The sequence below is a fragment of the Bufo bufo genome, chromosome 4 (genome assembly GCF_905171765.1).
Source record: "Bufo bufo chromosome 4, aBufBuf1.1, whole genome shotgun sequence".
Taxonomy (NCBI): Eukaryota; Metazoa; Chordata; class Amphibia; order Anura; family Bufonidae; genus Bufo; species Bufo bufo.
The window spans coordinates 184634484-184648751 of NC_053392.1; the positions used below are offsets into that span (position 1 = coordinate 184634484).

Here is a 14268-nt window from a genome sequence, read left to right on the forward strand (position 1 = left end):
GGTTTTTTATTTTTTTATTTGGCTCCAGTAAAAATAGCTCTAACAACCCCTTTAAGAGCGTACCTCTCCAAAAGTACTGAAGAGAACATCCGTGCCTTGTTTCAACTAAACTTGCATCACCTGTGTAAGAAGTATACAGTGCATGCCCTGATGGGACACTTTTATTAAAGGGGTATCCTGAGACTTTATAACTGATGACCTAATGGTCATTAGTATCTGATTGGTGGGGGTTTGACACCCGGAACTGCCGCCGATCAGCTGTTTGAGAAGGTACCAACGCTTCTGTGAGTGCTACAGCCTTCTCACAGCTTTCCCTAGGCCAGTTACGTCACGTTCATCAGTCACGTGGCCTATTAAAGTAAATAGGCCTGAAGTTCAATGCCAAGCACAGCCACTATACAATGTACGGTGCTGTGCTTGGTAAGCTGCGAGAAGGCCTTGGTACTTACAGGAGCACAGGTGCCTTCTCAAACAGCTGATCGGCGGGGGTCCCGGGTGTCGGACCCCCACTGATTAATTTAGCCTACTGGCTGCACTTATGGAGAAAGCTAAAGGCTGGCCATCCCATTGTTGGTTTGCAAAAATGGGGAACCTGATATGGTGTGTTGGAATAAACATTGTATGGTGTCCATACACCTTCTATTGCTGTTGGCTGGACTCTTGTTCAGCGGACAGCTCTATTGACACCCTCATACACATACAGGCTCGACTTGAGTGTGTGTGTTTTAATGGGGAGAGAAAAGAAAACTGCTGCCAGACATCTCAGACCATGACTTTATCTCCCAGAAGAAAAAAGGATAAGGGGGTTGATATTCATTGCATCTGATTCGTCACTTCCCAAGCATCATCCGTCGGGGGGAGTTTCCCCTACACATTCTGGTGAAAGTAGTCCAATATGTATGGGGGCCTTTAGTTTTTCCCAGATTAAGTTGTGTGGGAACTGACAGAACCTGACTGGGTGAAGACGTTTAGTTATGTCCTATCCTTATTAGGTATCTGTATTATTTCATAATTTGTTGTGAAAACCGTGATTTTTATTTCAGATTTTTAGGTTAAGTGTCTGCTAGTGGAACATTTACATGTGTAGTTATATGTCTGATTATGTGTTTCTTTTTTATATTAGGCAATATCAAGATTTCCTTGAAGATCTAGAGGAAGATGAAGTTTTGCGGAAAAATGTCAACATTTATAAAAGTAAAGGCATTTCCAGTACCCAGGACTGCATTCTGATCAGTACTAACGCTAGCCATACACATTCAGTAGCTGTTGGTCTAATGATGGTTCCACTAACAGATATATCTCCCAACTCCCCATACACATACATGTTCGGTTATGCCAAATATGTATGTGTATTCTATGGGGAGAGCGGAGAAAGCTGCTGCTAGAAACTTCCAGTTGCAGCTTACCTCCTGAGCGAACAGAAGGATCGGGTGAAAAAATTAATTTCACTTGCTCCTCTCCCCTGACATGGGAGTCGGGAGCTCCCCACACACGTAAAAATTGTTGGCTGACATTCTCAGCTCCCATTTAAGTAAAGGTAACGTAGCGCAGCCTGTGCACCGTGGGCAGAGCCTTCTGCTTCCTCCTGAAGACAGCTGGTTAGTGGGAGTGCTGGTTGTTGGACACCTACCAATCCGATATTGATGACCTGTCTTGTAGGTAGGTCAACAATATTTATAGGCTGGAAAACCGCTTTAAGCTGGTAAGATAATTTTTTATGGAAGGTCTGGGGGCAGAACTGTACTTTTTATCAGTCATCTCATTGACTAACACTACAGTCAGCCTCTCGCCAGATGGAAATGCCTGCGTATAGAGAAGAGAGGCTTTGTTTTCCTTGAAGTTACCACCAGTTAGGCCTGATATGAACTTAAGAGTTGATGTATGTAGACTATCCAGCCAGCTGTTAACTGGGGTCTGCACCTTGTACAAGCATCGTCCTTTTATCTGCATGGCAGTTAGCTGGGACTTCACCACACAACCTTGTTATCTATAGGAGTCGCAGCCCCACGGTTTGCTGTTTTGGAGGGCTGAGTTCTGGGCACATCTAGCCCCAGTACAGGATGCCTTCATAGCCCTGTCTGCACTAGTATACATATACATCTTATCACTAGACCACCCAGGCATTAACAGGCATTGATTATGAATTGTTTGCACTTATTTGATCTGCTTCTGCACTTCAGCACTTCTCTTTGAGACCTATAGAGAGCCATAAAGGTACTTAACAGTCTGCGTTATGTGCTTTCCCTGGCACTTTTTGGTCTACTCTGCTTTCAACCTCATGCTGACTTTCTTTTCTTTCCTTTTCAGATGCTAACGTCCCAGTAGAGAGTGACACTGATGAGGAAGGAGCTCCCAGAATCAGCCTGGCAGAAATGTTAGAAGATCTTCACATTTCTCCTGATGCCACCGGTGGGGAAGGGGCAGAAATGCTGACAGAATAGACTTGCTTCAAAGCATCCCGCTGGTGCGTTTCATAGGAGAGGATTTAAAATGTGTCCAATTTAATTTTTTCACAATCTAAAACGTGCTCTCAACCATATTTCTCTCTGAACTTAGATTACTGTACACTAAGCTCTTGTGTTTTCCCTTCCAGCTGCCAAATATTAAAATAACGTGTTTAAGCTGTTTGCATTTTTCTGTGCTGACATCTTATAAAGAGCTGAGGAGCACAATTCATATTGCAGGTGTTTGCTGGCAGATTACTACAAAAATATACGGTAAGAGAACCTCACATGACATCTGAAGGTTCATAGGATACATTTGACATTTTTGGCAGCCAGAGACATTTCATTACGTTGGAAAAGGTGGATTCTACTTGAGTTTCCCTTTTTATTGTGATGGAAGTATTAACCTAATACTGACCATGACTTGTACATGTATGCCAGAAGTTTAACGTTTCGGCAGTATACCTAGAGCTGCTCAGGTTCCCAGAGGAGAAGACCGAAATGGTTTCCCCTCCATGGACCCCGCTACTACGAGGGCTCCAGATCCCAAGGGTTGGCCGCAATGTCTCCAGTGCCCCCGGCAGCATTCTTGGGGGTTGGTTAAAGAAAAGGGTCTCCCAAACCGAGGACCTGCTCCAGGGACCTGTCCACCATGACAGGAGCCTGGGTCAGGACCCCATGGCTGAGCCTCCGCACTCGATTGTCTGAATGAGTCTGGAGGTCAGTGGGAAAATTGGATCCCCCAGGCCGACGACCACATATGGACTCTTGTACCAAAACTGTCCAAAGACATGAAGTCTGTGCTTGCAACTGTTAGGACGAAGCGTTGTTGCATTCATTTCAATGTAAGCAGCTCAGGTGTGTTACTACCCCTTCTCTCCTGCTCCTTTTCAGTGCTAGAACCGTCAGAATTTTAGGACACTGTCCATGGAATTGCGAGGACTTGTTAGGCCACGGCTGAGCGACCATAGTACTTTATCACGTCAAACATGCCTAATGTATTTTTGTATTGCTATCCTGAAAAAAATTCAAATTGGAAGTTTTTTCTTAAAAAATCGTAAATCACACAATCCACTCCTATAGTAAAATTGAAGAAATATTATGCAGCCAGGATTTTATATATTATCGCAATGCAATTTTATTGTTTTACACTACAGAAAAAAAAGCTGAAAATCTCTTAAAAGGCGATATTACATAATAATGCAATTCTGCAGTAAAGTCTCTTGCAAAATCACATTGCATATGTACACATGAAGCCATTTTGGAATTGTAACCTTGGGGTGCCCCTACATGGAGCACCCCCTGCTGTGGTATCCATATGCAGATTATCGATAATGGCCAGGCTTCATCACTACTTGCTGTTTGAAACACTTGGCGTTACTCCTGCTTTTGAGATTACCTCTTATGGGCACCCTAAGGCTACACCACAACATTTTTTGTGATGATAGTCAATGGTGTTGCACTGCAACATGCAACATATTCATGAATAAGGACCTAACCAGAGAGGTCCGACACGTGTAGACAATGTCTTTTTGGATTATGGATTTTATCTGCACCATGTGATATTTAATAAAGATTGTCACTTTTTGGAGAAGCTAGACCTTTTCACTATTTTTATTTTTCATTTTACTGCTGTGGAGCTGCCATTGTCCTTTCAGGTGAGCGCAGCCACTACTGCTTTGTTTTCGTATGTCCGATTCTTATATCGGATCCTATTACTTAGCCCCACCATAAGGGTTTGGGCTGGGGTGTAGTCAAATGATTGGGACTGTAAACTAACTGTTCACGTGGACTCTCCAGAAATAGAAATGTTATTTGTAGGAGATATTCTTACTGCAAGTGGTTCTTTTCTACTCACCAGGAAACTAGGTTTATAGTTGCTGTGTCAGATAGATCTCGCCATACGCTTACATACTATCTCTAAAGCAATTTTCTTTTCTGTTATTGAGGGGCTCAATTTACTCCTCAGTCTGATATATAAGAGGTTCTGGTTCAGCTTGAGACAACTGACTGTTTAACCTTTAATCACATCTGCCAATTGCAAAGCTGGTTATAGATCTATCAATAGATGATGAACTTGGGGTTTCGTGACCCACATCACTGATTTCTGGCCCTTAAATCTTCCCTGACAGTCCATGTGCTCAGAAGTATGAACATCAGCGCCTGTCATGTAATGCAGCCACTAGATGGCACTCATGGTCAGGATTTCCTACATAAAAATATATTATTTTTTTTGGCATCCCTTTTAATAATAACCTGCGCTCTGTTCTGCCACCTTCAACTTAGTAGAATCCCAAATGCTTCTCTTTGTGAATTGTAATAAATGTCCTGATCGGTTGTTGAGTTAGTCGCCACATATGCCTTAGCACAAGTCTTCTCCGCTTCACACTAGTAAGAGAATTGCTCTGTGCCTAATTAGAACATGAACCACCGAGCCGTCAAGTAAGGTAAACTATGAAAAATTACACCTGGCTTCTGCACAAATCATGTCATCTTATCTGGCAGCAGAAATGACGGCATTAGGGGAAAGCGGTGCTATTTGGCACTGGACAGTTAATAAGTGGAGCCTTCAAGCTCCAGGATGTAATTTTAACTGTCAGTAAATGTTTCCTCCAATCCCACCGGGTTCCTCGAGCTGCATGTGAACTGTAGGGTTATATGTTGTTTGTGTCAGCAACCTGTAATTACTTACGGTAAATGGGAAAGGTCTGTGTGCAGCTAAATTGCAATTCACAATCTGTTACACTATCCAAAATGCGTTTTGACTTGTGATATGACAGCACAACATGTGGTGGTTGGGTGATCCCAGCAGATGGCGCCAACACCATATTCAAGACTTGCCTTGATCATTGCTGTCTATTTCACATTGGTTTTGCCTGATTTCTTACCCCTCCAGCATAAACTGGATAATCTGCAATCTTCCTTTCAATTTATTTGAATAGTTTAGGGTCAGGGACAGTGCTATACTTATATAGGAACTGCTACAGGTTTAATGGGGCTTTCCCCACAATTAGGGATGAGCGAATCAACTTCGGATGAAACATCCGACGTCGATTCGCGTAAAACTTCGTTCTAATACTGTACGGAGCAGGAGCTTCGTACAGTATTAGAATGTTTTGGCTCCGATGATCCAAAGTTATTGCTTTGCGAAGTCTCGCGAGGCTTTGCGTAATAACGTCATAAATTAATTTGTACTGTAAATAAAACATTTCCCGAACTCGGGTTCGGTTCCAAGGTAACAATTTATGAAGTTGTTACACAAAGTCTTACAAGACTTCACGAAGCAATAACTTTGGCTCATCTGAGCCAATACATTCTAATACTGTACGGAGCTCCTGCTCCTTATAGTATTAGAACGAAGTTTCATGCAAATCAACTTTGAATGTTTCATCCAAAGTCGATTCGCTCATCTCTACCCACAGTGAACATTTATCAGCTAGCCACAGGACAGGGGATACATGCCTGATTGCTGAGGCTGCACCACCGGGACTCCCATTGTTCATTAGAGTAGGGGTCCTGAGTCCTGGTTCCTCCACAATGCCCGACTGCAGAAAGTACAACTTAGCTCAATTTAGTGTCTGTAGAGCTGAAACAACCCTGCTACCTCCCTTAGGCTACATTCACACGACTGTAGTGTTTTGTGGATCCGCAAAACACGGATACTGGCCCATGTGGGTTCCGCAATTTGCGGACCGCGCATGCCGCCGCTATCATAGAAAATGCCTATTCTTCCTCATCTTTTGCGGCCTGTTGAAATTAATAGGCCCGCACCCGTTCCGCAAAATTGCGGAACGGATGCAGACTCATTCATATGGTGGTGTGAATGTAGCCTCAGTCTCACAGACTTTATAGGGAGTGACACTTCACCTGCTTGACTACTGTTTCCTTTATAGAGTAGTCCCCATTAGTACAGTCGCGCATTGTGGAAAATCAGGAAGAGTGGGGAGTGTTTGGAACAACCGTTCTAGTGACCATGGGGGTCCTAGTGATGGAACCCCAAGCAATCATATACTTATTACCTATCCTATGGTACATGTCCATTGTGGGAAAGCCCCTTTAGGCTACATAAACACATTTTTTTTCCACACTGAAAAACCACATGATACAGTGTCTCCGAAAATATTTTTTTTCTCCGAAAAAAGGGTTAGGGCTTATTTTGGCTCCATGAACATATTTTATATAGACACGTGGACAGTGTTTATATTAAATATGACTATAACCCCCCTCATCCATAGGAATGCACCCATATACTGCAGTACATGGGTGCATTCCTTATGGGTGAGGGGGGTTATAGTCATATTTGCCATACATTTTTCATTCTAGTACCGTATAATGCCCCTCAGCTTTCCTTACAGAGAAGCCGCCAGCCTGCCCAACGTGAAAATGAAAGTGTGGGCTGCCGGTATTATTTAGCATTTAGTGAAGCCGCCAGCCTGCCCGTCAGGTGCTGCTTAGTGCCGCGATGTATGCGCGGGCTGGCGGCTTCACTGAAGGATAATTCACTGAAGCCTGCGCTGCCCGCCCACAGTTTCATGGCACCTCAGAAGCCATTAGTAAGCGCTCCTGATCTGCTGCAGCACGCACATTTCCCCCATCTTACCTTTATATAAAATAAAATACGGCTGTATCTAGGGCTTATTTTTGGAGTAGGGCTTATATTTTAGGCCTACTCCAAAAACCCTGCAAAATAGCGCTAGGGCTTTTTTTCTTGAAAACGCGATAATACAGTACCAGAAAAGTGATGGAGATTTGACAAATCTCCTGCACATTTTTTGCTTTTTTTCTTCCGTGCGCAAACTGACCTTCTTTACAGGTTTTTGACATCTAAGAAGTGATTGTAATCACAGTGGCTCCACCGACCACGAACTATGGTATCGGTGCTCGCTCCTCGACACACCCACCGTTGATTGAATAGTTAAATTTGGAATTAATTAAGTGGAGGGCACTTGGTTATCTGGTGTTGTACATAAACATGCTCTTGAAATGTAATCAAACTTGATTTTATTACTGGACGGTTGTAACTGAGGACATATAGCTGATTACATATAAATAAAAACTTCAAAAAAATATATACTTAAACTTGTAATAAGCAAAAATTCATAAAAAAACTGTGAAGAAGGAGCTATATGCTCCGAAACGCGTCTGGTGTAACCTTGGAAAGCGGTGAATATAGGATTGGTTGATAAGGGACTGCAGTCCTATGTTACCGGAATCGCATGTTCAACAGAACAAATTAATGCCGCAATTTGCCTGGAGCACATACTACATGCCGAACGGCCTGCTGTGATAAAGAAACTTCTGCCTAGTCACTCACGTGTTATCCTTCTCGCGGCGGATCAAAAGACCAGCTCTCTGTCACGTGGGACGCTGTTCGGGCATACTGAACTACGCTTGTTGGTACTGGCAGTGCAACTACCTCACAAATAAGGAGACCCCTTGTAACTAGACAGAGCGGTAACGGAACCATAAGCTTGGTATATCTATGCAATTTTATGAACGCAAATATAAGTCTAGTAAGGGGACATTCATTTTATATACCGCATTATAACTCGAAGACTGTTTACAAGGAGTAAAATTCAAATAATACGGGACACCAAGTTGCCAATCTGCTACTACCATATCAGTGATTTATGCTTTGCTACAACTAATTACTCCTACAATAAGCAGGTCAATCTCTGATAATTTGCAAATGCAGTGTCCTAATAATAGATAAGTAGGATATTTTAGTGTTGTCATTTACATACTGATCCGGTGCCTCACTTTTTCTACAGTGCGGTTTTGGATCACTTATGTTTATGACCTCCTTATTTTGCTGGGGGGTTTTAGGAATTTTTGCTTATTACAAGTTTTTAAGTATTTTTTTTTAGAAGTTTTTATTTATATGTAATCAGATATATGTACTCAGTTACAACCGTCCAGTAATAAAATCAAGTTTGATTAAATTTCAAGAGCATGTTTATGTACAACACCAGGTAACCGAGTGCCCTCCACTTAATTCCGGATTTTGACATCTTCAGTATTTTATTTGTTTGTGGATTTTGATGCAGATTTCACTAACCGCAAATTTGCAACAAAATCTGCAAGTAACACATGTGCATTTGGTGCAGAAATGCAGAAAAATCTGAATTTATGTTTTGAAACAGACACCCTAAAAGGGGTTGTCCAGTTTTCCATATTGATGACCTTTCTTGTAGTTTCCACCGCTGATGAGCTGTTTGAAGAATCTGCAGATCTCTTTACCGTTTACCTGCACGCTGTTGACATTGTAGCAGCTGTGCAGTGTAGCTACAACTGCTCCTGAGGATAGGTCATGATAGGTCTTATTATTATTAATTATATTATCAAAACTGTATTAAATGTAATCAAAACCGTATTTAATCATGTACTTTCTAATATAGGGGTAAATTTATCATCACCCTGCACCTTGCTTTTGGCATAAAAATACACAAAACCTTGCTTTACTTACTTTTTCAAAACACCATTATGGCTAAATTTTGTTGCAGCTGGTGTTTATACACCATCCTCACCAGCTTCCAAAAGGGGTGCATGGAGCCTGCACCTCGTCATAAATGAAATTCATCATCCGGCGGTGCAACACACAGTATACGTTTTTTCAAGTGGAGTGAGTGGATGACATTTGAATGTTTATGGCATACTGTTATATGCTCGCTACATACACTGCTGTGTGAACAAAACCTGGAGTAATGGACTAGGAGTGTTAAGGAGGACAGATATTCAGCTGGACAATAGTTATATCTGACATCCATCTTCATTACTGCACAGAAAACCTTCATTTTCGTTCATATCTATTCCCCTGTCAAACAAGGGACCAGGGGGCATGAGACAATTTAGCATTTGGGTTCAATTGACTGCAGTGACATGCTTTTCTAACGTATATTTATGACCAGTTTGCTTGAAGCCAATCAATAAAAGTCCTTCTGGTCAATGGGGAATTTTTTTATATTAGACAGTTAACTTCAAATATTTCATCTTCTCAACATGGACACACTACTGCTAGGTTACACTGGTGATTTTCAGTCTGGCGTCTACACTACTGGGATCACATGTGACCAATGGAGCTTCCTAGAGACAGATGCAATCTATTAAGTCCCCCATATTTGGTAGTTAAGTTCCATTTTACAGCATATCTCCAGTTATTAAAGGGAATCTGTCACCAGTTTTATGATGTCCTAACTAAGAGCAAAATGCTGGGTCGCTTTGTTTAATTGACCCAGCCATTTTACCAAAATTTTGTACTGAACAACACTAGCGCATGCTGATGAGTCTCCATATTCCTCATAGTGAAACAGAACATCATTAGGCTGAAAAAAGGAGAAATCCATCAGAAAGATAGCGATATGTTAATAGTGGCCAAATCAACAGTTTGGTACATTTTGGTAAAAAAAAAAAGAGCACACTGGTAAGCTTGGGAGCTCAAAAATGCCAGGACGTCCACGGAAGACAACAGTGGTGGATGATTGCAGAATCATTTCCATTGTGAAGAAAAAAAACTTAACATCATCCACCCAAATGAAGAATACTCTCTAGGACAGTGTTTCCCAACCAGTGTGCCTCCAGCTGTTGCAAAACTACAACTCCCAGCATGCCTGCACAGCCAAAGGCTGTCTGGGCATGCTGGGAGTTGTAGTTTTGCAACAGCTGGAGGCACACTGGTTGGGAAACACTGCTCTAGGAAGTAGGTGTATCAGTGTCTAAGTCTACCACAAAGAGAAGACTTCATGAGAGCAAATACAGAGGGTTCACCACAAGATGCAAACCATTATTAGCCCTCAAAAATAGAAAGGCCAAAAAACATCTAAAGAAGCCAGGCCAGTTCTGGAACAACATTCTTTGGACAGATGAAACTAAGATCAACCTGTACCAGAAAGATGGGAAGAAGAAAGTATGGAGAAGGGTTGGAATGGCTCGTGATCCTAAGCACTCCACATTGTCTGTGGACTGGGAACTTAAAGTAGCCCTGGAAAAAAAATGCTAAAAGTGGCCCCATGTTGTAGGGGTCCAAATTGACAGAAGGCAAAGCAACATAAATAGGCTTGGTCAGCAGTACCATAGTTAAAAATACCATCCTATCAGAACAATATACCAGAGATCAGCACAATATATTGCCCCAAAAGCTGTCCCTCTGTGATGGCCATCAATACAGTAGATGCTATTTTCTGTCCTCCTCTCTCAAGAGGTAAGATGTGGGCCAGAGCAGTTGATTTCAGGACTGCATGTCTGGTCGCTGGCTCATTGTGGATTACACCAAGAATATAGGACAAAGAAAGTGGTACTGTGCTATATATCAATCTATCAACTGCAGATACTAAAAATTACAAACCGCATACAGGAATAGAGTGGTAGTGTGCATACATTCAATATAAAGGCAGATATTGAGAATTACACTCAGCATACAGAAGAAGAGAAATGGTACTGTGCAGTGTCGTGTGTGTGTATATACAGTGGGGGAAATAATTATTTGACCCCTCACTGATTTTGTAAGTTTGTCCAATGACAAAGAAATGAAAAGTCTCAGAACAGTATCATTTCAATGGTAGGTTTATTGTAACAGTGGCAGATAGCACATCAAAAGGAAAATCGAAAAAATTACTTTAAATAAAAGATAGCAACTGATTTGCATTTCATTGAGTGAAATAAGTATTTGAACCATCTAACAAAAAAAGACTTAATACTTGGTGGAAAAACCCTTGTTTGCAAGCACAGAGGTCAAACGTTTCTTGTAATTGATGACCAAGTTTGCGCACATTTTAGGAGGAATGTTGGTCCACTCCTCTTTGCAGATCATCTCTAAATCCCTAAGGTTTCGAGGCTGTCTCTGTGCAACTCTGAGCTTGAGCTCCCTCCATAGGTTTTCGATTGGATTAAGGTCCGGAGACTGACTAGGCCACTCCATGACCTTAATGTGCTTCTTCTTGAGCCACTCCTTTGTTGCCTTTGCTGTATGTTTTGGGTCATTGTCGTGCTGGAACACCCATCCACGACCCATTTTCAGTTTCCTGGCAGAGGGAAGGAGGTTGTCGCTCAGGATTTCACGATACATGGCTCCGTCCATTTTCCCGTTTATGCGAATAAGTTGTCCTGTGCCCTTAGCAGAAAAACACCCCCAAAGCAAAATGTTTCCACCCCCATGCTTGACGGTGGGGACGGTGTTTTGGGGGTCATAGGCAGCATTTTTCTTCCTCCAAACACAGCGAGTTGAGTTAATGCTAAAGAGCTCTATTTTGGTCTCATCAGACCACAGCACCTTCTCCCAGTCACTCTCTGAATCATTCAGGTGTTCATTGGCAAACTTCAGATGGGCCTGCACATGTGCCTTCCTGAGCAGGGGGACCTTGCGAGCCCTGCAGGATTTTAATCCATTGCGGTGTAATGTGTTTCCAATGGTTTTCTTGGTGACTGTGGTCCCTGCTAATTTGAGGTCATTAACTAACTCCTCCCATGTAGTTCTAGGATGCTTTTTCACCTTTCTCAGAACCATTGACACCCCACGAGGTGAGATCTTGCGTGGAGCCCCAGAGCGAGGTCGATTGATGGTCATTTTGCGCTCCTTCCATTTTCGAACAATCGCACCAACAGTTGTCACCTTCTCTCCCAGCTTCTTGCTAATGGTTTTGTAGCCCATTCCAGCCTTGTGCAGGTCTACAATTTTGTCTCTGACATCCTTGGACAGCTCTTTGGTCTTTCCCATGTTGGAGAGTTTGGAGTCTGCTTGATTGATTGATTCTGTGGACAGGTGTCTTTTATACAGGTGACTAGTTAAGACAGGTGTCCTTAATGAGGGTGACTAATTGAGTAGAAGTGTCTAACCACTCTGTGGGAGCCAGAACTCTTAATGGTTGGTAGGGGTTCAAATACTTATTTCACTCAATGAAATGCAAATCAGTTGCTATCTTTCATTTAAAGTTATTTTTTCGATTTTCCTTTTGATGTGCTATCTGCCACTGTTACAATAAACCTACCATTGAAATGATACTGTTCTGAGACTTTTCATTTCTTTGTCATTGGACAAACTTACAAAATCAGTGAGGGGTCAAATAATTATTTCCCCCACTGTATATATATATATATAGAGAGAACATAAGAGAATTACACCCAATATACAGGACTAGATAATGCTAGTGTACTGTGTCTATATATACAGATATAGTGGCACATTTATTAAGACTAAATGTTTTAGACGCTGGTCTTAATGAACCCCTAAACTGGCGGTGGATCCACCGGAATTATGTAATACAGCTACCTTGCTGGCTTACATTTAGACCTTTTTCTAGGCCTAAAACAGGCGTAAAAAATGGTAAATGAGATGGGCCGGTTCCCTGCCCATGCTGGGCCACATAAAATGAACCCTAAGGTTCCCTACACCTGATAATGAGCAAGAGAAGTAGTACTGTGTAGTGCCCATACATAATTGAGTAGAGACTGAGAATTACACTGGGCATACAGGGCAGGAGAAGTGGTTCAGTGTCAATATATACAGAATAAGACCAAATACTGACAATCACACCCATCATACAGGACAATGTATTTATACATAACAAAAAAATAATTATGCCTAGCATACATGACTTGAGGTAGGGTATTTCAGTAGTGGGTATCAGTAGTCACCCTACAGGCGTGGCAGCATCAATACACTTTACCTACGACAACAGGTGATGCTCCTTTTACTGCTGTGTCTCTGGTGCTTCTCCCACTTGTGACTCACTCCTTTCCACTCTTCAGGATAGCCTCCTTACACATCATAGTTGGTCCCCATATCTATATAGCTGGGACCGGCCGGACTTCATCTCAGGGCAGGCTCTAGAGAGCACATTACCCGCCCGGGACGGTTTGCACTGTGCATGTCTTGTTTGGTGCATACACAGTGCAAATAAAAAATAAAATAAAAATCACAGACTTTTATTTTGCCAGGTGTTTTTTGCTACCTGTTTTTTTGCAGACTGTCCATAAATTTATGGATGGTTGTCAACTCTACTCCGCTATGCTATGAAAAAGTTCCCAGAATTTACTGAAATGGTACTAGATACTAGAGTAGCTCCTCCTAATGATATATAGAGCTCTGCAATCTAAAAAGTAACATACAAGTATAGTAACGTTCATAACAAGTAAATCCATTTTCCCTGAATTGGTGGTAAAAATAAATAAAATAAAAACATACCTCATCCATATGAGCGTGAAGAGGTGCAGTGACCGGGTTTGGGGTGGCGCCAACGCTACTCTAGGTCCCCCAGACACCGTTGAGGTGTCACCAAGTGTTGCTGCTCTCCGTAAGGAATGGTAAGGCTTGGTGCACCCCAATGGGAAATAAGTCCAGAGAGTCAGGGTCTGCAGTAAGACAGTGTACTTCTTTACTGGAGGAATTCAGGAGCAAAACAATACAGGCAAGACTGGCTTCTCCAGTATCCTCCCTGGCAGAAGAAGGGTTTGATGCAGAGGAAAAGCCTAAGCTTGCTGTTCCTCTCTCTCTCAGAAGGCTGGTACCCTGGTCAAAGGCCCACGGTCTGTAGCTCAGTAGTCCACGTGGCTCCTTGGTCACAAGGCTGGTGGCCTATGGTCTGTGGCCCAGCGTCCATATCTCAGTGTCTTCTTCCGGTCACTCATGCAGACTGGCATGAGTCTCCCCTCCTAACACTGGTCCCTAACTGCAGGACACTAGGGGCTCTGACTGTTCTCCTTATATACTATTTCTAGCTAGACTGGAACCTTCTAGTGGGAGGGGTGGAGTGGAGAAGGTCAGTACAAACAGATACATTGTTACAACTCCCTTCTGTTATAGACTTAGGCTCTTTCCACACTTCGCCACAAA

At 42.4% G+C, this 14268-nt stretch overlaps 1 protein-coding gene across 1 annotated transcript in view; it reads left to right on the top strand.

The window, feature by feature from the left end:
• The window catches only part of NMD3 (NMD3 ribosome export adaptor), a 47943-nt gene extending 45318 nt beyond the window's left edge, over positions 1-2625 (top strand). Inside the window, exons 15-16 of the mRNA XM_040428172.1 lie at positions 1124-1194; positions 2308-2625. Coding sequence (XP_040284106.1) covers positions 1124-1194; positions 2308-2441 — 205 coding nt within the window. The 3' untranslated portion in view covers positions 2442-2625. The remainder of the gene's footprint in view (positions 1-1123; positions 1195-2307) is intronic.
• The last annotated feature ends 11643 nt before the right edge of the window (positions 2626-14268 follow it).